The sequence below is a fragment of the Pan paniscus genome, chromosome 6, assembly GCF_029289425.2.
Source record: "Pan paniscus chromosome 6, NHGRI_mPanPan1-v2.0_pri, whole genome shotgun sequence".
Taxonomy (NCBI): domain Eukaryota; kingdom Metazoa; phylum Chordata; class Mammalia; order Primates; family Hominidae; genus Pan; species Pan paniscus.
Window position 1 is genome coordinate 171,831,850 of NC_073255.2, and position 20,393 is coordinate 171,852,242.

At 37.1% G+C, this 20,393-nt stretch overlaps 1 protein-coding gene and 1 long non-coding RNA gene across 9 annotated transcripts in view; one reads left to right on the top strand and one right to left on the bottom strand.

The window, feature by feature from the left end:
• Positions 1-20,393, bottom strand: part of LOC117981122 (uncharacterized) — a 313,442-nt gene that overhangs the window by 245,816 nt on the left and 47,233 nt on the right. The window lies entirely within an intron of this gene.
• AGBL3 (AGBL carboxypeptidase 3) overlaps positions 1-20,393 on the top strand; it is a 156,605-nt gene that overhangs the window by 29,545 nt on the left and 106,667 nt on the right. For 5 of the 8 annotated variants that reach the window (XM_063606103.1, XM_055115389.2, XM_055115391.2 and 2 more), the window contains one exon: positions 6,990-7,097. In XM_063606103.1, coding sequence (XP_063462173.1) covers positions 6,990-7,097 — 108 coding nt within the window. Of the gene's footprint in view, positions 1-10; positions 5,921-6,989; positions 7,098-20,393 lie in introns of those variants that run through there. The other 3 variants (XM_057302766.2, XM_057302767.2, XM_034965024.3) reach the window with 2 other exon arrangements.

The following is a 20,393-nucleotide window of genomic DNA, read 5'->3' on the forward strand; positions in this document are numbered from 1 at the left end:
TTTTTTTAAGATGGAGTCTCATGCTGGAGTGAGTCTCACCAGGCTGGAATGCAGTGGTGCGATCTCGGCTCACTGCAACCTCCACCTCCCAGGTTCAAGCGATTCTCCTGCTTCAGCCTCCTGAGTAGCAGAGACTACAGGCGCGTGCCACCACGCCCAGCTAATTTTGTATTTTTAGTAGAGACGGGGTTTCACCATGTTGGCCAGGATGGTCTCCGTCTCTTGACCTCGTGATCCGCCTGCCTCAGCTTCCCAAAGTGCTGGGTTTTTTTTTTTTTTTTAACATTCTGTATCTCTTAGCTGACATTGGAAATCTGACCTGTAATTTTCAAAAGTGTCAAAGTCATGAAATATAAGGAAAGACTGAAAAGCTGTTCTATATCGAAGAAAACTAAAATACACATTAAAGTTCAATGCAGTGTGTGATTCTAAAGTGGATCCTTTTGCTATAGAGGACATTATTTATACAACTGTCAAAATTTTAAGTCTAAGGATTAAATATTAGAAATAAATCAGTATTAATGTCCTGATCTTGATGGTTGTATTATGGTTATTTATATAGGAGGATTTCCTTCACTGGAGGAAATATAAGTATTTGGAGAGGATGGGGTATTATGTTTGCAAATATTTCAGGGAAAAAAAGTTGTTTTTCCTGTTATTGCAACTTTTCTGTATGTTTTCAACTGTTTCAAATAAAATTAAAAACCACATGCCTAGGAATAAATCTGATAGACAAGATTTCTATGAAGAAGCAATAAAGCATTGAGAGAGATTTTTAAAAGACCTAAGTAAATAGAGGGAAATAGCATGTTCATAGATTGGGAGACTCATTATTTTAAAGATGTCAGTTATCTCCAAACTGATCTACATGTCCCATGCAATACCAGTCAAAATCCCAATTGTGATTTTTTAATAGAAATTGACAAGGTACTTTAAAAATGCATATGGAAATGCCAACGACCTCTTAAAAGGACAAAAAAATTGTAAGAGTTACTAGCTCTTAAACCTTAATAAAGTTATAGTAATATATGGCATTGCTGAAAGGAAACAGGAATGGAATAGAACAGAGAGCTTAGAAACAGACCTATGCATATATGGTCATTATGACAAAGGTGGAACTGCAAGAGAAAGTTAAAGATGGTCTTTTCAGTAAATAATACTGGAATAATTGGATTTCCATATGGAAAAAGTGAAATCTCACCCCAACCTTATGCACAAAAGTCCATTTTAAATGGGTTATGGATATAAAAATGAAAGGTAAAACAATAAGACTTCTAGAAAATAATACAAGAAAATATCTTCATAATATTAAAATCTGGAAAGGCTTAAACAGAACAGAAAATACCCTAAACCATAAAGAAAAAGACTGATAAATTTGACTACGATACAATTAAAAACCTCAGTTCATCAAAAAATAAAACGAGGCAAACAATAGATTGGGAGAATATATTAATATTTGCAATACATAACTGACAAATAGATCATTTCTGGAATACATAAAGCATTTGTGAAAGTAATAAGAAAAGACAAACAACCCAGTAGGAAAATGGGCAAGAGACTTGAATGGGCACTTTATAAAAAATGATATTCACATGGCCAATAAACATATGAGATAATATCAACCTTATCATGAAGTCTTGTTGTGATTTTAATTTGCTATTCCCTGATTGTTAATGAGGCTGAGTACTGTTTCACAGAAACCTTGCAAGGTTAAATTTAACTTATACTAAGGAATGGTGAGCATATGGAGCAAACAGAAACTTTGTGACCTGCTGGTGGGTGTGTAAATTGGTATGATCATTTTGGATGATAGCTTGGCGTTATTTACTGAAATTGATACATGCCCTGCAACCTAGAATTTTTACTCCCAGTTGTATACCTAAAACTGATGTGAGCACAGGTGCTCTAAGCAATATGTATAAAGCTGTTCATAGCACCATTTTTCTTAATAGCCCCAAACTGAAACAGCCCAAATGTCCATTATAAATAGAAATTGATAAATTGTAACATTTTGTACAATATTATATATCAATGAAATAAGCAAATTACAGCAATATGCCACAATGTGGATTGATTTCATGAATATACGTGAAAAACAGCACAGAAGAATACCATACACTATGTGATTTTAATTTTATAAAGTTCAAATATAGGCAAAGCAAAGCAATAGTTTTATTTACACTTCTGTAGATAAAAACTGTATTATACACATGCATATATATGAATGCTTAGGTGGTAAATTTATAAAGGAGAGTAAAGAAATGACTGCATTATATTAAGACTAATGGCTACTTTTCAAAGGGAGGGAGAGGCTGGTGATGGGAAAGGGGCATGAGTGGAGTATGTAAGGTGCTTGCAATGTAATATTTCTTGGCCTATGTGATATTTGCTTTGTGATAAATCAGTAAGCTGTAGTTCTTTGTTTTCGCACTTTTCATAAGTATAATACCTAATAAACATTTAAATATTTGCTTTGTTTCTGGCCCTGTGAAATGTGGATAGAAGTATGTTTTGGTAGATTTTTTTAATGGGCACAATTGACAAAAAGATGAATACATCAGTGGAACAGAGTAAAATGTCCAGAAATAGACCAACGTGTTTATTACCAAATGACCTTTGACAAAGGCACCAAAGAAACCCAATGAGGGTAAGGAAAGTCTTTTCAGTAAGTGGTGTTGTAACAACTTAGCATACATGTAGAAAAAAAAATCCTTGACCTCTACCTCACTAGTAAACAAAAATTAATTCAAGACAGATCATAGACCTAAACGAAGCTATATATAACCTAACATTATAAAGCTCGTAGAAGAAAACATGGAACGATATCTCTGTAGTTATAGATAAGGCAACAATTCCTTAGGAGCCAGAAAGAAAAAAGAAACAATGAAAAATTAATAAAGTTGACTTCATCAAAATTTAAAATTTCTCATTAAGAGACAGTTAAAAATGAAAAGGAAAGCCACAGTCTATAAAAAATATTCCCAACACATATATGACAAAAGACTTGTATGCAGAATATATGAAGAATTCCTACAAACCAATAATCAAAACCTAATTTTAAAATGGACAAAAGACTCGAACAGACATTTCTCAAAGAATTATAATAATCAATAATCATATGAAAACATTTTTCAACATGGGAAATGAAAATCTGAACCACAATGAGATACCACTTTACATCTACTAGGATGGCAAAAAATTTAAAAGACTGACAACCAAATATTAGTTAGAAAGTAGAGCAACTGGAACTCTAATACATTGTTGGTGGGAATGTAAAATTGCATAATCACTTTGTAAAAAGGTTTGACAGTTTTGTTTCTTAATAAAGGAAAATATACATGTATTCCCTGACCAGCAGTTTATCTCTTAGGTAAATAAAGACATAACTATTATGTCCACTAATGGTCAAATTGTGGCAATCCATATTAGAGAACAGTATACAGATGTTAAAAAATGATAAAGATCTATGTATATTAAACATCTCTAAGATGTTTAGTGAAGTGGGTGGGAAAAACAAATTGGTGATCAGTATATATAGAATGATGCAGTATACTTGAAGAAGACATTGTGGTTGACTCATTGTGGTTGATTCCACTGTAGTTGATTAAGTCAGTTAGTACAAGACACTTCCGCTGACAGTCATGTTGTTTTACATTTTACAATGGTAAGCCTTAGGATGAGGATGACAAAGTGGAGAGACATAAAAAAGTGAGCTCTGGATGACCACTGAGTCACTGATTATACCATCCCTTGAATCCACTCTACTTCTGGGTTTCTAAATATGTGAAATGATATATTTTCTTAGCATATGCCAAAAGCATCTGAACTGGATGGTTGAAAGCGAGAAAGCCTAAAAAGATAAAAACCAAAATGTTGGCCGGGCGTGGTGGCTCATGTCTGTAATCCTAGCACTTTGGGAGGCCAAGGCAGGTGGACTGCCTGAGCTCAGGAGTTCGAGACCAGCCTGGGCAACACGGTGGAACTCCATCTCTACTAAAATACAAAAAAATTAGCTGGGCATGGTGGCATGCGCCTGTAGTCCCAGCTACTTGGGAGGCTGAGGCAGGAGAATTGCTTGAACCTGGGAAGTGGAGGTTGCAGTGAGCTGAGATCATGCCACTGCACTCCAGCCTGGGAAACAGAGCGAGACTCTGTCTCTGGAAAAAAAAAAAAAAAAAAAAAAACCCGAAATGTTGATACCTATTTCTGCATAATGAGATTGTGTATTTTTTTCTTCTTGCTTAAGCTATACTTTTAACTTTTACACAATAAACAAGTCTGATAAAAATAATTACTTATAAAAAGCATTCCAAGTTAAACACCTTTAATTCAGAAGGTGTTTTCTGGGATTTTCTATGGCTCCTGGATATCCCTTTTATAAGATCATTTGCATATACCATATCTCAGTGATCAAAAAGTGGGATCACCCAAAGATAAATCTGAGAACAGATAACAAGAAGTCTCATAGTAGCCAAGTGAAAAAAGATATACAAAATGGAATATCCTTACCAACTACTTAGGCTTTTACATCTGCTATACTGATGGTTAGGACCTGAAGGAGTCTTCGTTTGCATAGAAGTTTTTTTTTTTTTTCTTTTTCCTTGGAAGAAAATGAAACATATGGTGAAGGGCTGAAGGCATGGTGTTGTCTCAGCCTGTCCTAAGGCCTATGGAGAAAGGAGCTGAAGGCCAAAGCAAAAACCTTCACAAGGTGATCCATGAGACATAATGGCACAAACAGCACTGATTTGGTGCTCATATGACATGGTAACTGCTAAGCATAGTCTCCATTCTTCTGGGAGCATGACTTTGACTAAAGGAGGACTCGAGAGAATGCAGTGTTTTTTCACAGCTCGAGTTTGCAGCTTTGAGAGAACTAGGAAACATATTTGCTATGCACAGACATCTGAGTTCTCTTGGGACAATGATAGCCACCACTTTCAAATAGTTTTTTGAACAGCACACATCAACAAGGATAGTAGGAGACTGTGATAATGGAAAGATGAATATAGAATTTTCCAGGCTACTTGACATAAAGATAGCTGCAAAATCTATCACTGAATAACAAGTCAAGAAGAAGTGCCTATATCAGGAATCCATGTTGATGTTTAAGTCCATTACAGATGAAATTGCTTACTATAGAATACTCAGAAAATCTTGAAATGCTTCATTTCAAGCCAAAATCTTCTACTTAAACAACCCTTGCTCTAGAGTAGCTTTTTTGCAATGATGATATTGCCAGACATAAAACGTTTATGCAGTAGACGTATATTACATTATTTACATTTAAGGAATATGTGGATAAAAACTTTGCATTGTTCAACCACCCATTCATTCATCTCTCCATATGTCCATTCATCTGTCTGTCCATTTAATCTATGGACATCTAACTGAATGCTCACCCTGTTTCAAATACAACGTAAAGAACAATTTTAGTGGAACAGTGGATATGGGTATCAGAAGTGGGTTACATCTGATTCTCAAAACATGGCTCTCAGTAAGGGTACTCTAATAAACTGCAAACTTGTCGCTTATATACAAGTTCTTTCTCCAGTTATGATGATAGGGTTTCATGGTTCTTTACTAGTTATTAATAAATAGAGCATAAGCAGAAATTAATAAAATCTCTGTTTTCTTAACTGAGAAGTCTGGATTTCGTGCAACTTTTGAAAATCAGCATACACAGACCGGGCATGGTGGCTCACGCCTGTAATCCCAGCACTTTGGGAGGCCGTGGCAGGCGGATCACGAGGTCAGGAAATCAAGACCATCCTGGCTAACACGGTGAAACCCCGTCTCTACTAAAAATACAAAAAAAAAAAAAAAAAATTAGCCGGGCGTGGTGGCAGGCGCCTGTAGTCCCAGCTACTCGGGAGGCTGAGGCAGGAGAATGGCGTGAATCCGGGAGGTGGAGCTTGCAGTGAGCTGAGATCATGCCACTGCACTCCAGCCTGGGCGACAGAGCGACACTCCATCTCAAAAAAAAAAAAAGAAAGAAAAGAAAAGAAAAAAGAAAATCAGCATACACCAAGGCAAATAGCTGAAATTCCTAATGTTTTCAGAATGGGAGCTATTTTATTAGTTCGTTAATTTTGACTTAAGTTGGTTAAGACTTTCAACTAATGAGATTTTTAAATAAAACATTTAAATTTTTAATTATAATTTGCTTATCTTTATTATCAATTTATTTGGTCATGTGTGATTCATTTAACTCTACAATACAGTGATACACATTTGCATCAATATGGTAGACTGTGTTTCTTCTGTAGCTAGATTTGATCCCTATTGATAATGTCAAATACACTTCTGTTGTTAAAGCAGATGTACACATAATCTCCAAAATGTTTGTCCAGTAATACTTGTTTGTCATCAAATTCTTCGTTCATTAAAAAAAAAAATACAAATAACTAGGGTAGTAAGGCTGTGATGTCATTTTTCCCCATCAAATAGGTCATGGTCAGAAAGACCTGAGAGTAGTGCAGATGATGTTTAAGAAATTTGATCCTAAAAAGAAGGAAAGCTGATAGCTAAAGGAGAAGTGGCAGGGGTAGGGGGACATCTAAGACTATCTTTCCTTTTGGGAGATAAACCTGAACATGTTTATAAGATTTATCTTGACAGCCATTATCAAGCAAAGAAGCTGAAGGGAAAGGAAGAATAAAAGGTAGAGTAAGATTTCCCAGAGGTGAGACAGAATGGTATCAAGGGCTCAGGAGAAAGAGAAATGTGTTATAAAATAGGTATAAAATCAGTAACAAGCAAAAAGCAAGCATGAAACTACTCAATATAATAATTCAGAAGAAGATATGAATGAAATGTCCTAAGTGACAATATTCATTATTCCAATGAACCCTTAGTAAAATCTTACCCCACACAAAACACTACATTTTAGCCTAGATCTACCAATGAATAATTTGAAAATATGCAATAAAATTTTTCTGTTTTATTTTGAAGTCATCTTCAAATAATGTTTTCACTTTTTTTTCCAGATTGGACTCCTTCTTGTCCTGAGCCAGTGTATATCCCAACGGGCTTAGAAACGGAACCCCTTTATCCAGACTCCAAGGAAGCTACTGTGGTTTATCTAGCTGAAGATGGTGAGCACATGACACATGTTGCTGTAAAATATAATTTGATACTTAGGTTAATCTCTTAGTTATATTTGTTTTGCTGTTTGTAGTGGAAATTTCAGATGACCAGTCCCTAAACATAAAGATGTTTGTTTATATATTGATCCAAGTGTTGATTTACAGCCAGTTATATTTTTGAAGGTGTATTGCAGTTTATGCAAAGTTACTTTAAAATTAAACATCATGTTGGCCATTAGAATGAAGAGTTATATTTAGAATGAATTTTGCTTCATATCAATTTTGAAAGATAAACCCAGTGAAATGCTTTGCAACTATTGTTCCCTCTCCATGTACGGCTCACATTCATGCATTCGTTCAGATGTTTTTCTTTTAATTTCCTGACTCTGATGCATTTCTTGGCGTTATAATCTTTAAAAGAGAAACAACTGCCCCACTTTGCAAAAAATCAAACATAGAAGTCTCAGAGTATATTCTCAACTATACTGCTCCTGAAGCACCAGCATAAGGAAGTATAGACTCCACATAATTTCACCATCACAGTTTAATGTCTTAGAGTGTTTTCGTATATTAAAGATAACTTCCAGGGAGCATATGTATTTTATTTAAGGAACTAGCAAGACAAAGAGAAATTCACAGAGGCTGCTTCCTGTACAGTAAGCAATTCTAGAAATCATATACTCACAAACAACTCACAAAAATGTACTCACAATATTTTTAAACAAATGGAGAGGAATACCTATGATTTTTCCAATTTGATTGTGAATATTTACGTGGTGAACATGCCTCAGAACTGCCATACATAACTGAAATGAGATCTGATTTAGAAAAAACTAAAATAATTGAGATGAATCAGTCAGGGTCTTCTCAGGAATTAGATAGCATACTCAGAGTAATTTAATAAAGTTTAATTAAATTTAATTTAATGAATTTTAAAAAGGGTAGACAGAGTTAATTGAGATTAACAAGGGATGGTGAAGCAACATAGGACTATCAACAGAGGAGAACCATGTCTGCTGGGCCTGAAAGGGTGAGAAGACAGAACTGGTCTCCAGACCTGTAGAATCCTTTAGGTATAGGAGAGGGCAGCCTCAAAACAACTGTAGCTTTTAGTAAAGAAATAGACAACTGCCAACCTGTGGCACCGAAGGGAAAATGCTAGGAGGATAAATAACCCAATTTCACTATCCTCCCAACTTCCCATGTTCTACAAGTGCCTCCCATTGTCCACAGCCAAAGGGCAAGGGAACCTCTGGGGCAGTCAATACAGATCAGCCTCTTTGGAAACGTAAAATGTGGAGAAGAGTAGAGGATAGATCTGTAGGTAGAAACAGAATATCCATCTCAATCAACCCCACTTAATCTTATTTTTATGCCATACTTGGGAGTTGTGAAGATCTGCCTTTCCATGAGTTGAAAGGAAAGCTATAGAAACAGGGTTTGAGGATGAAAAAAAGTCTTGACTTACTTGATTTTCATTGAACGTGTGAAAGATTAATTATAAATATTTACCTTTTTCCATTTTTACAAATGACAAAAAAGAAGAGTAGAAAAGACAAATTTCAGTAGGTAAGATGTAATTTAAATGTCAATGAAAATTAAAATGTTCATATAAAGTTAAAACCCTAGGACAGGGTACTGAAGAATGTGTCATACTGTGAGACATGGTTAGTTTTTATTTTGAATAAATTGAGGTAAAATGTAGACAGAATGAAATGTATAGATCATAAGTACACAATTTGGTGAGTTTTGAAAAATATATCATCTGTGTAACCAACACTCCTATCAAGATATGGAATACTTCCATCACCCCAGAAAGTTCCCATCTCTCCCCTTCTGGTCAGTCCGCAGCTCCAGCCCCAGGCAAACACTGGTCTGATTTCTGTCACCATAGATTAGTTTTGCCTGATTTTTAGCTTCATATAAATTCAGTCATACAGTAAGTACACTGTTATGTCTGAATTCTTTGACTTGGGATTATGTTTTCAGATTTATACATGTTAACAGACTCTTTTATATTGCCAAATGGTACTCCATCATATAACTATACCACACTTTGTCTTTTTATGATATGTGTTCAAGATGTAAATGCTGTGTCATATATATATGATATAGTGAAATCTTCACTTTCATCTGTGGAAATCCTTTTCATTTTCATAACAATATCTTTTGATGAGTAGAACTTTTAAACTTCTATGAAGTCAATTACCAATTGTTTTTCTTTCAAATTTAGTGCATTTTGCATCCTGCCTACTTATAAACTTTGCTTTTCCCAAGATCACCTATTTTTTTCAAGAAACTTTATTCTTTTCACCTTTTTATCTTTGTCTTTGATTCATCTAGAATCATTTTTTTGTGAATGGTTTGTGATACGGGTCAAGGTTCATTTTTTCCCACCTTTTAACAAAATTGATTCATCACCAGCTATTGAAAAGACTATCCTCGCATTGCCAAGTCAATCTTAAGCAAAAAGAACAAAGCTGGAGGCATCACGCTACCTGACTTCAAACTATACTACACGGCTACAGTAACCAAAACAGCATGGTACTGGTACCAAAACAGAGATATAGACCAATGGAACAGAACAGAGCCCTCAGAAATAATACCACACATCTACAACCATCTGATCTTTGACAAACCTGACAAAAACAAGAAATGGGGAAAGGATTCCCTATTTAACAAATGGTGCTGGGAAAACTGGCCATAAGTAGAAAGCTGAAACTGGATCCATTCCTTACACCTTATACAAAAATTAATTTAAGATGGATTAAAGACTTAAATGTTAGACCTAAAACCATAAAAACCCTAGAAGAAAACCTAGGCAATACCATTCAGGACATAGGCATGGGCAAGGATTTCATGTCTAAAACACCAAAAGCAATGGCAACAAAAGCCAAAATTGACAAATGGGATCTAATTAAACTAAAGAGCTTCTGCACAGCAAAAGAAACTACCATCAGAGTGAATAGACAACCTACATAATGGGAGAAAATTTTTGCAATCTACTCATCGGACAAACAGCTAATATCCAGAATCTACAAAGAACTCAAACAAATTTACAAGAAAAAAACAAACAACTCCATCAACAAGTGGGTGAAGGATATGAACAGACACTTCTCAAAAGGAGACATTTATGCAGCCAACAGACACATGAAAAAGTGCTCATCATCACTGGCCATCAGAGAAATGCAAATCAAAACCACAATGAGATACCATCTCACACAAGTTAGAATGGCGATCATTAAAAAGTCAGGAAACAAAGGGTGCTGGAGAGGATGTGGAGAAATAGGAACACTTTTACACTGTTGGTGGGACTGTAAACTAGTTCAACCATTGTGGAAGACAGTGTGGTGATTCCTCAGGGATCTAGAACTAGAAATACCATTTGACCCAGTGATCCCGTTACTGGGTATATACCCAAAGGATTGTAAGTCATGCTGTTATAAAGATACATGCACACATATGTTTATTGCGGCACTATTCACAATAGCAAAGTCTTGGAACCAACCCAAATGTCCATCAATGATAGACTGGATTAAGAAACTGTGGCACATGTACACCATAGAATACTATGCGGCCATAAAAAATGATGAGTTCATGTCCCTTGTAGGGACATGGATTAAGCTGGAAACCATCATTCTGAGCAAAGTATCGCAAGGCCAAAAAACCAAACACCGCATGTTCTCACTCCTAGGTGGGAATTGAACAATGAGAACACTTGGACACAGGAAGGGGAACATCACACACTGGGGCCTGTTGTGGAGTGGGGGAGGGGGGAGGGATAGCATTAGGAGATATACCTAATGTAAATGACGAGTTAATGGGTGCAGCACACCAACATGGCACATGTATACATATGTAACAAACCTGCATGTTATGCACATGTACCCTAGAACTTAAATAATAAAAAAAAAAGAAAAGACTATCCTATGACCTACTGAATTGCCCAGCCACCTTTATTAAATGTCAGTTAACAATATATATGTAGGTCTATTTCTAGACACTTCATTCTGTTCCATTGATGTATTGATAGTTATGCCAGTACCACCATATTGATATTGTAGCTTTATCCATGGCAATCTACTTTGATATTCAATCTTTTTATTAGCATTTGTATAGTGCATATATATTTTTCCATCATTTTACTTTTTTTTTTTTTTTGAGACAGAGTCTCGCTCTGTTACCCAGGCTGGAGTGCAGTGGCGCTATCTCGGCTCACTGCAAGCTCCACCTCCCAGGTTCACGCCATTCTCCTGCCTCAGCCTCCCGAGTAGCTGGGACTACAGGCGCCCACCACCACGCCTGGCTAATTTTTTGTATTTTTAGTAGAGACGGGGTTTCACCATGTTAGCCAGGATGGTCTCGATCTCCTGACCTTGTGATCCGCCCGCCTCAGCCTCCCAAAGTGCTGGGATTACAGGCGTGAGCCACCACGCCCGGCCCTACTTTTAACCTATGTTTTATTTTAATTTTTTTTAATTTTGGAAGATACACAGCATATCATTGGGATTTGCTTTTTTTTAACTTCTGGCATACATGTGCAGAATGTGCAGGTTTGTTACACAGGTATCTGTGTGCCATGGTAGTTTGCTGGACCTATCAACCTGTCACCTAGGTTTTAAGCTCCATGTACATTAGCTGTTTGTCCTGATGCTCTCCCTCCCCTTGCCTTGGCCCTGAGAGGCCCCGGTATGTGTTGTTCCTCTCCCTGTGTCCATGTGTTCTCATTGTTCAGCTCCCACTTATGAGTGAAAACATGTGGCGTTTGGTTTTCTGTTCCCGTATTAGTCTGCTGAGGATGATGGCATCTAGCTTCATCCATGTCCCTGCAAAGGACATGATCTCATTCCTTTTTGTGGCTGCATAGTAGTCCATGGTGTATTTGTACCATATTTTATTTATCCAGTCTATCATTGATGGACATTTGGGTTGGTTCCATGTCTTTGCCATTGTGAATAGTGATGCAATAAACATACATGTGCACGTATCTTTACAATGGAATGATTTATATTCCTTTGGGTATATACCCAGTAATAGGATTGCTGGGTCAAATGGTATTTCTGGTTCTAGATCCTTGAGGAATCGCCACACTTTATTCCACAATGGTTGAACTAATTTACATTCCCACCAACAATGTAAACGTGTTTCTATTCTCTGCAGCCTCACTAGCATCTGTTGTTTCTTGACTTTTTAATAATCGCCATTCTGACTGGTGTGAGATGGTATCTCATTGTGGTTTTGATTTGTATTTCTCTAATGACCAGTGATGATGAGCTTTTCTTCATATGTTTGTTGGCCACATACATCTTCTTTTGAGAAATGTCTGTTCATATCCTTTGCTCACTTTTGGATGGGTTTTTTTTTTCTCATAAATTTGTTTTACGTTCTTGTAAATTCTGGATATTAGACGTTTGTTAGATGGGTAAATAGCAAAAATTTTCTCCCATTCTGTAGGTTGCCTGTTTGCTCTTAGGATAGTTTCCTTTGCTATGCAGATGCTCTTCAGTTTAATTAGATCCCATTTCTCAATTTTAGCTTTTGTTGCAATTGCTTTTGCTGATTTCATTATAAAATCTTTGCCCATGCCTATGTTCTTAATGGTATTGCCTAGGTTTTCTTCTAGAGTTTTTATGGTTGGATTTGCTTTTTATATAAACTGAAAATCTGTCTTTTAATTATTATGTTTAATATATAATTATTGTTGTTGGATTAATAGCTACCATCTTACTAGCTTTGCTTTATTCCATCTGTTATTTCTTTTTAATTCTTTGACATTAATTTGGCTATATTTTATTCATTTTATCTCCACTATTGGCTTATCATGTATATCTGTTTTTAAATTTTTGCCCTAGGTTTTTTTTGTATGTATCTTTAATTTAGAAGACTATCTTCAAATAATGTTATACCACTTCACATATAGTGTGAGCACCTTACAAAAGTATATTCTCAATTCCTGCTTCCCTTTGTGTTATGGTTTTCAAATGTTTTACTTTTTCATGTGCTATAGAAACTCAATGAAGGAGGAGACAAGATGGCTGACTAGACAGTCAGGAAGCACCACTCCCACTGAGAGAGACCAAAATATCAAGTATATCAACATACTTTGAACAGATCCTCAGAGAGAAAACACTAAGGGTTGATAGAGAGGTGATGCAGACACCAAGGTTGAAGAGAAAGCTAGGAACCCTGCATGGGGTTGCTGAATGCCAGGGCTAGTTCCTACCCCTGAACAGTCCTAGGGAAGAGGCAAGTGAAGGGATGGTGGGACAGCCTACTTTTGCTGCAGATTACTGGGATCCTAGCTACAAGAGATTTCATGACCCCCACAGATACTTGAACTGTCAGGGGAATCTGCCTAGCAAGTAGGCAGAGACAGAGCTTTCGCCTGCATGGAGCCCAGGGGATTTTGCACATGGGGCAGCTGAAGCAGAACACAGCCATAGGTGCCCATCTTCTAATATAAGGCTCCCTATGTTCCTCTGAGTCACTGTAACCCCAGCTGACTACAGGGTCAAGAGAGAGCAGGGCTGACTATCCTATCCCATCCTGTGGGACTGGGGCATGTCTGTTCTTCAGGCCCTCCTGCCCGCTAGCCCTTCCCAAGGCCCCTGCCTGGCTGCTCCCGCAGGAGCATGTGCACAGCACAGCCTCCTCTGCCCAACCTGGGTGCTTTGCTGGTGGCCCCATCTGAATACTTCCCAGTGGCCTAGGAGCACTTCACATCCCCCAGCACAGCCAGTGCTCAACCCCAAGGGGCCAGATGGAGGCACAGGCCAGTTACAATGTCCCAGGGCTTTGGCATGCAGCTTGTGAGTGCTGAGTGTAGATCTGTGACCAGCACATGAGCGGGAGGAGCCCCCATTCTGAGAACATTGAGAGAGGTGAGACATGCAAGCTCATGGGCCAGCAAAGGAGCAGCGCACACCTCCCTCTACATGACCGTCTGGGAAGGGTGTGGTGTGCCTGGGAGCCCCACAACCTGGAACACCTAACAACAAAAAAACACAAGTGGCACCAGTGATTGGAGGGGACTCCTACAAGGCCCAGAGCGGGCCTGGTGATGGGGGTCATCTTTCCACCTGCCCACCATAGAGTGCTGCTGCAGGTGTGCTGCAATACAAAAGAGCCCTATGGCCAAGAGCTTCTCTGCTGGCCATTACTCTCAAGCACCATCTGTGGTTTGTAGCACAAATTACAATACCAAAAATATTCTGCCCAATATACATTCATTGCCTGTAAAACCCAGGGCAAGAATCTATCCACAAATAATACCCTGTACAGAGCTTTGGCCCTCTGAAAACACCCAGAAATGAAGCCAACTGACTATACTCAACTTAAACCACAGTTAAAAGAACACCAGCCTTCTCAGATGAGAAAGAATCAGCACAAGAACTCAGATAATTCGAAAAGTCTGAGTGTCCCTTTACCTCCAAATGAGCACACTAGCTCTCCAGCAATGGTTCTTAACCAGATTGAAATGACTGAAATGAGAGACACAGGATTCAGAATCTGGATGGCAAGGAATCTTATCGAGATTCAGGAGAAAGTTGAAACCCAATCTAGGAATCCAGTAAAATGATCCAAGAGCTGAAAGATGTAATAGCCATTTTAAGAAAAAACCAAACTGCACTGCTGGAATTGAAAAATTCACTACAATAATTACATAATACAGTTAGAATCATTAACAGCAGACTAGACCAAGCTGAAGAAAACCCTCAGAGCTTGAATAAACTCATACAAAAATAAAGAAGAAATAATTTTTTAAATGAACAAAACCTTTGAGAAATATGAGATTATGTAAAGATTCCAAACCTATGACCCATTGGCATTCCTGAGAGGGAAGGAGAGAGAGTAAGCAACTTGGAAAATGTATTTTAGGATATAGTTCACAAAAACTTCCCCAATCTCACTAAGGAGGTTAACATGCAAATTCAAGAAATACAGAGAACCCCTGCAAGATATTATACAAGATGACCATCCTCATGGTACATAGTCAGCAGAATCACCAAAGTCAACATGAAAGAAAAAATCTTAAAGGCAGCGAGAGAGAAGGGTGAAGTCATGTACAAAGGGAACCCCATCCAGCTAGCCATGAACCTTTCAGCAGAAACCTTACAAGCCAGAAGGGGGCCTATTTTCAGCATCCCTAAAGAAAGAATTCTAATTAAGAATTTCATATCCCATCAAACTAAGCTTCCACAAGTGAAGGAGAAATAAAATCCTTCTCAAACAAGTAAGTGCTAAGGGAAGTTGTTATCACTAGACCAGCCTTACAAGATGATATGGAAATAAAAGAATGATACCTGCTACTACAAAAACATGCTTAACCATATAGCCCACTGTAAAGCAGTTACACAATCAAATCTACATAGCAACCAGCTAATAACATGATGACGGGATTAAAATCTCACATATTAATACTAACACTGAATGTAAATGGTCTGAACAGACCACTTAAAAGGCACAGAGTGGCAGACTACATAAAAAGACAAGACCCAACTGTTGGCTGTCTTCAACAGACCCGTCTCATATGTAGTAACATCCACAGGCTCAAAGTAAAGGGTTGGAGAAAGATCTACCAGGCAAACAGAAAACAAAAAAGGCCAGGAATCACGATTCTTATATCAGATGAAACAGACTTTCAATCAACAATAATCAAGAAAAAGAAGGTCATTACATAAACAGTTCAATTAAACAAGAAGTCTTAACTATCCTAAATATATATAAACCCAACAATGGCGCATCCTGTTTCATAAAAGTTCTTCTTGACCTATAAAAAGACTTAGCCACACAATAACAGTAGGAGACTTTAACACCCCACTGACAGTGTTAAGATGATTGAGACAGAAAGCTAACAAAGAAATTCTAGACTTAAACTGGACACTTGAGCAACTGGACCTAATAGAACACCCAGCAACCACAGAATATGTATTCTTCTCATTTGCACATGAAACATATTGTAAGATCAACCACATGCTTTGTCATAAAGCAAGACTCAATAAATTAAAAAAAATTGAAATCACCCCAAGCACATTCTCACATCACAGTGCAATAAAAATAGAAATGAATACCATTATTTTATTTTATTTTAGAGATGGAGGCTTGCTCTTTTGCCCGGGCTGGAGTGTAGTGGCACAATCTTGGCTCATTGCAACCTCCGCCTCTTAGATTCAAGCGATTTTCCTGCCTCAGTTTCCCAAGAAGCTGGGATTACAGGCGTGCACTACCACACCTGCCTAATTTTTGTATTTTTAGTGGAGACAGGGTTTCACCATGTTGGCCAGGGTGGTCTCGAACTCCTGACCTCAAGTGATCCACTTACCTCGACCTCCCAAAGTGCTGGGATTATAGGCGTAAGCCACCATGCCCGCCAGTGTCTTTTATAACTAGGAAATATTTCTTTTTATCTCTGGCATTACATCATGTCTTTATGTTGTTTGAGAGTAATATAGTCAATACCAGTTTTCTTATGTTTACTGTTTACTTAGAATAACTCCCCGTTTTATTTTCAATCTTTTTATGAAATTATATTTTAATTCTATCTCTTATAGATAGTATATAGTAGTATCTTACTTTAAAAAATCTAATCTGACAATCTCTGCCTTTTAATTAGAGTGGTTTGACAGTTTGCATTTCGTGTATTTGCATATATGTTTGGGTTTGGCTCTATCTTATTAATTGGCCCATCTCATTTTTATTCCTCAGTTACTCTTCTTTTTGGGAAGGTTAATCAAACACCTTTTAGTATTTCATTTTAATTCAAATATTTTCTTAGATATACCTCACGTTTAGTTTGATTGGTTTAGAAATTACAATATACAATTTCTTAAAGTCTATTTTATTTTACTTTTTATTTGAATTTTTGGAGACAGAGCCTCGCTCTGTCACCCAGGCTGGAGTGCAGTGGCATGATCTCGGCTCACTGTAACCTCTACCTCCCAGGTTCAAGTGATTCTCCCACCTCAGCCTCCTGAGAAGCTGGGACTAGGGTGCGCACCACCATGTTCGGCTAATTTTTTGTATTTTAGTAGAGATGGGGTTTTACCATGTTACCAAGGCTGGTCTCAAACTTCTTAGCTCAGGCAGTCCACCCACCTTGGCCTTCCAAAGTGCTAGGATTACAGGTGTGAGCCTCTGGGCTTTTATGGTCTATTTGAAATTAATATTATACCTTTTTTTGTTTGTTTTAAATGGGTCAGTTGCCTTTAAAGAAATTAAGAGGAGAAAAATTGTATTTTATATTTATTTATGTATTTACCATTTCTTCTCCTCTTTATTCCTTCCTGTAGATCTGAATTTCCATCTGGCATCATTGTTTTTTTATCCCAAAGAACGTCTTTAGCATTTCTTTTCAATTTTAAGTTGGCTGGCGGTGAATTATTTCAAATTTCATTTGTCTAATCCTGTATTTTTTCTACCACTTTTTGAAGGGCATTCTCAATGAATATAGAATTCTGAGTTGGCTTTTTTTTCTTTAAAGATATTTTTCCATTGTCTTGTAGCCTCTGTTGTCTTTAATAAGAAGACAGCCATAGAATGTAGTTAAACAAGAATATATTGTACTCAGGAGATGGACACCCTAAACACCTGGACTTGATCACTACACATTACACATTACATACATATAACAAAATTTCACATGAACCCTATGTATTTGCACAAATTTTTAAAAAGAATTCAGCCATAATTTATACAACCATGCCTTAGAGATGCAGGTTTAGTTCCAGACCACTGCAATAAAGTGAATCTCTCAATAAAGTAAGTCACACAAATTTTTTGGTGGTGTCCAAGTGGATATGAAAGTCCATTAGGTGTGAAATAGCATCATGTCTAAAAACAAAAACATCTTTGCCCTAATTAGAAATACTTTATTGCTAAAAAATTAAAATCATCATCTAAGCCTTCAGCAATTCATATTCTTTTTGCTTGGTGGAGGATTTTGTCTTAGTGTTAATGGCTGCTGACTGATCAGGGTGGTGGTTGCTGAAGGTAGGGTGGCTCTGACAATTTCTTAAAATTAGACAGCAGTGAGTCAATTAGACATAATTGACTCTTCATGAAAGATTTATCTGTAGCATGTGATGCTATTTGATAGCATTTTACCTACAGTAAAACTTCTTTCAAAATTGGAGTCAGTCCTATTAAATCCTTAGTTTATAACTAATATTATGGAATATACTAAATCCTTTGTTGTCATTTCAACAATCTTCACAGCATCTTTACCAGTAATAAATTTCATGTTAAGAAACCACTTTCTTTGCTCATCCTTAAGAAGCAACTCTTTATCCAATTCAAGTTTTATTATGGGATGGAAGCAATTCAGTCACATCTTTAGGCTCTACTTCTAATTCTAGTTCTCTTGCTATTTCCACCACATCTGCAGTTACTTCCTCCAGTGAAGTTGTGTAGCCCTCAAACTTATCCATAAGGAATGAAATCAACTTCTCCTAAACTTCTGTTAATATTGGCATTTTTGCCTCCTCCCATGAATTACTAGTGTTCTGAATGGCATCTAGAATGGAAAATGCTTTCCAGAAGGTTTTCAATTTACTTTGCCCAGATCCATCAGAGGAATAGTAATTCTCTAGGCCAGCTATAGCCTTACAAAATCTATTTCTTAAATAATAATACTTGAAAGTTGAAATTACTTCTTGATCCATGGGCTGCAGAATGGTTGTTTCGTTAACAGGCATGAAAACAATGTTAGTCTCCAGTGCATCTCCATCAGAACTCTTGGGTGACTAGATGCATTGTCAATAAGCAGTAATATTTTAAAAGGAATCTTTTTTCTGAGAGGTCAGTCTCAATAATGGGCTTAAAATATTTAGTAAAGCATGCTGTAAACAGATGTGGTGTCATCTAGATTTTGTTGTTTTGTTTATAGAGCACAGGCAGAACAGATTTAGCATAATTCTTAAGGGCCCTAGGATTTTCAGAATGGTAAATGAGCATTGGCTTCCACTTAAAGTCACCAGCCACATTCACCCCTAAGAGGATAGTCAGTCTGTCTTTGAAGCTCTGAAGCAGGGCATTGACTTGACTTCTCTAGCTAGGAAAGTCCTAGATGTCATCTTCTTCCAATAGAAGGCTGATTGTCTACATTGAAAGCTGTTGCTTAGTGTAGCCACCTTCATCAATTATGTTAGCTAAAACTGGACAACTTGCTGAAGTTTCTGCATCATCACTTGCTGCTTAACCTTGTACTTTCATGTTATTAATATGGCTTCTTTACTTAAACCTCATGAAGCAACCTCTGCTAGCTTCAAACTTTTCTTCTGCAGCTTCCTTACCTGTCTCTGCCCTCATAGAATTGAAGAGAATTAGGGCCTTCCTCTGGATTAGGCTTTGGCTTAAAGGAATGTTATGGCTGGTTTGACCCAGACCACCAAACTTTTTCCATGTCAGCAATAAGACTGTCTTATCATCTGTGTGTTCACTGGAGTAGCACTTTTAGTCTCCTTCAACAATATTTTTCTTTGCATTCACAACCTGGTTAACTGACACAAAAGGCCTAGCTTTTGGCCTATCTTACCTTTTGACATGCCTTCCTCACTAAGCTTAATCATTTTTGGCTTTTGATTTAAAGAGAGAGATGTGTGACTCTCCACTTGAACACATGGAGGCCACTGTAGGATTATTAATTGGCCTAATTTCAATATTGTTATGTCTCAGGGAATAGGGAGGCCCAAGGAAGGGGAGAAAGATGGGGGAATGGGTGGTGGCGGAGTAGTCAGAACACACACAGCAATTAAGTTCACCATTTTATATGGGTGCAGTTTGTGGTGGCCCAAAACAATTACAACAGTAACATCAAAGATCACTCATAATAGATATCATAATAATGAAAAAGTTTTAAATGTTGTGAGAATTACCAAAATATGACACAGAAACACAAAGTAAGCACATGTTGGAAAAATGGTGCTGATAGACTTGCTCAACACAAACCTTTAATTTGTTAAAAAAAAAAAAAAGAAAAAAAAAACAGTATCTGTGAAGCACAATAAAGCAAAGCACAATTTCACAAGGTACGCCTTTATCATTGTTTCCTATACAGATATTCTTCAATTTACATTAGGATTACCTCTCAATAAACCAATTTTAAGCTGAAAATATCATAAATCAAAGGTGTATTTTCAACTTGTGATATTTTCAGCTCATGATGGATTTATTGGGTATAACTTCATTGTAAGTCAAGGAGGGTATTGAATGCGTATCACTTTTACACCATTGTAAAGCTGGAAAATCATAAGTCAAACCATCATAAGTAGGAGACCATCTGTATGTAATGTGTCTTTTTCTCTTTGG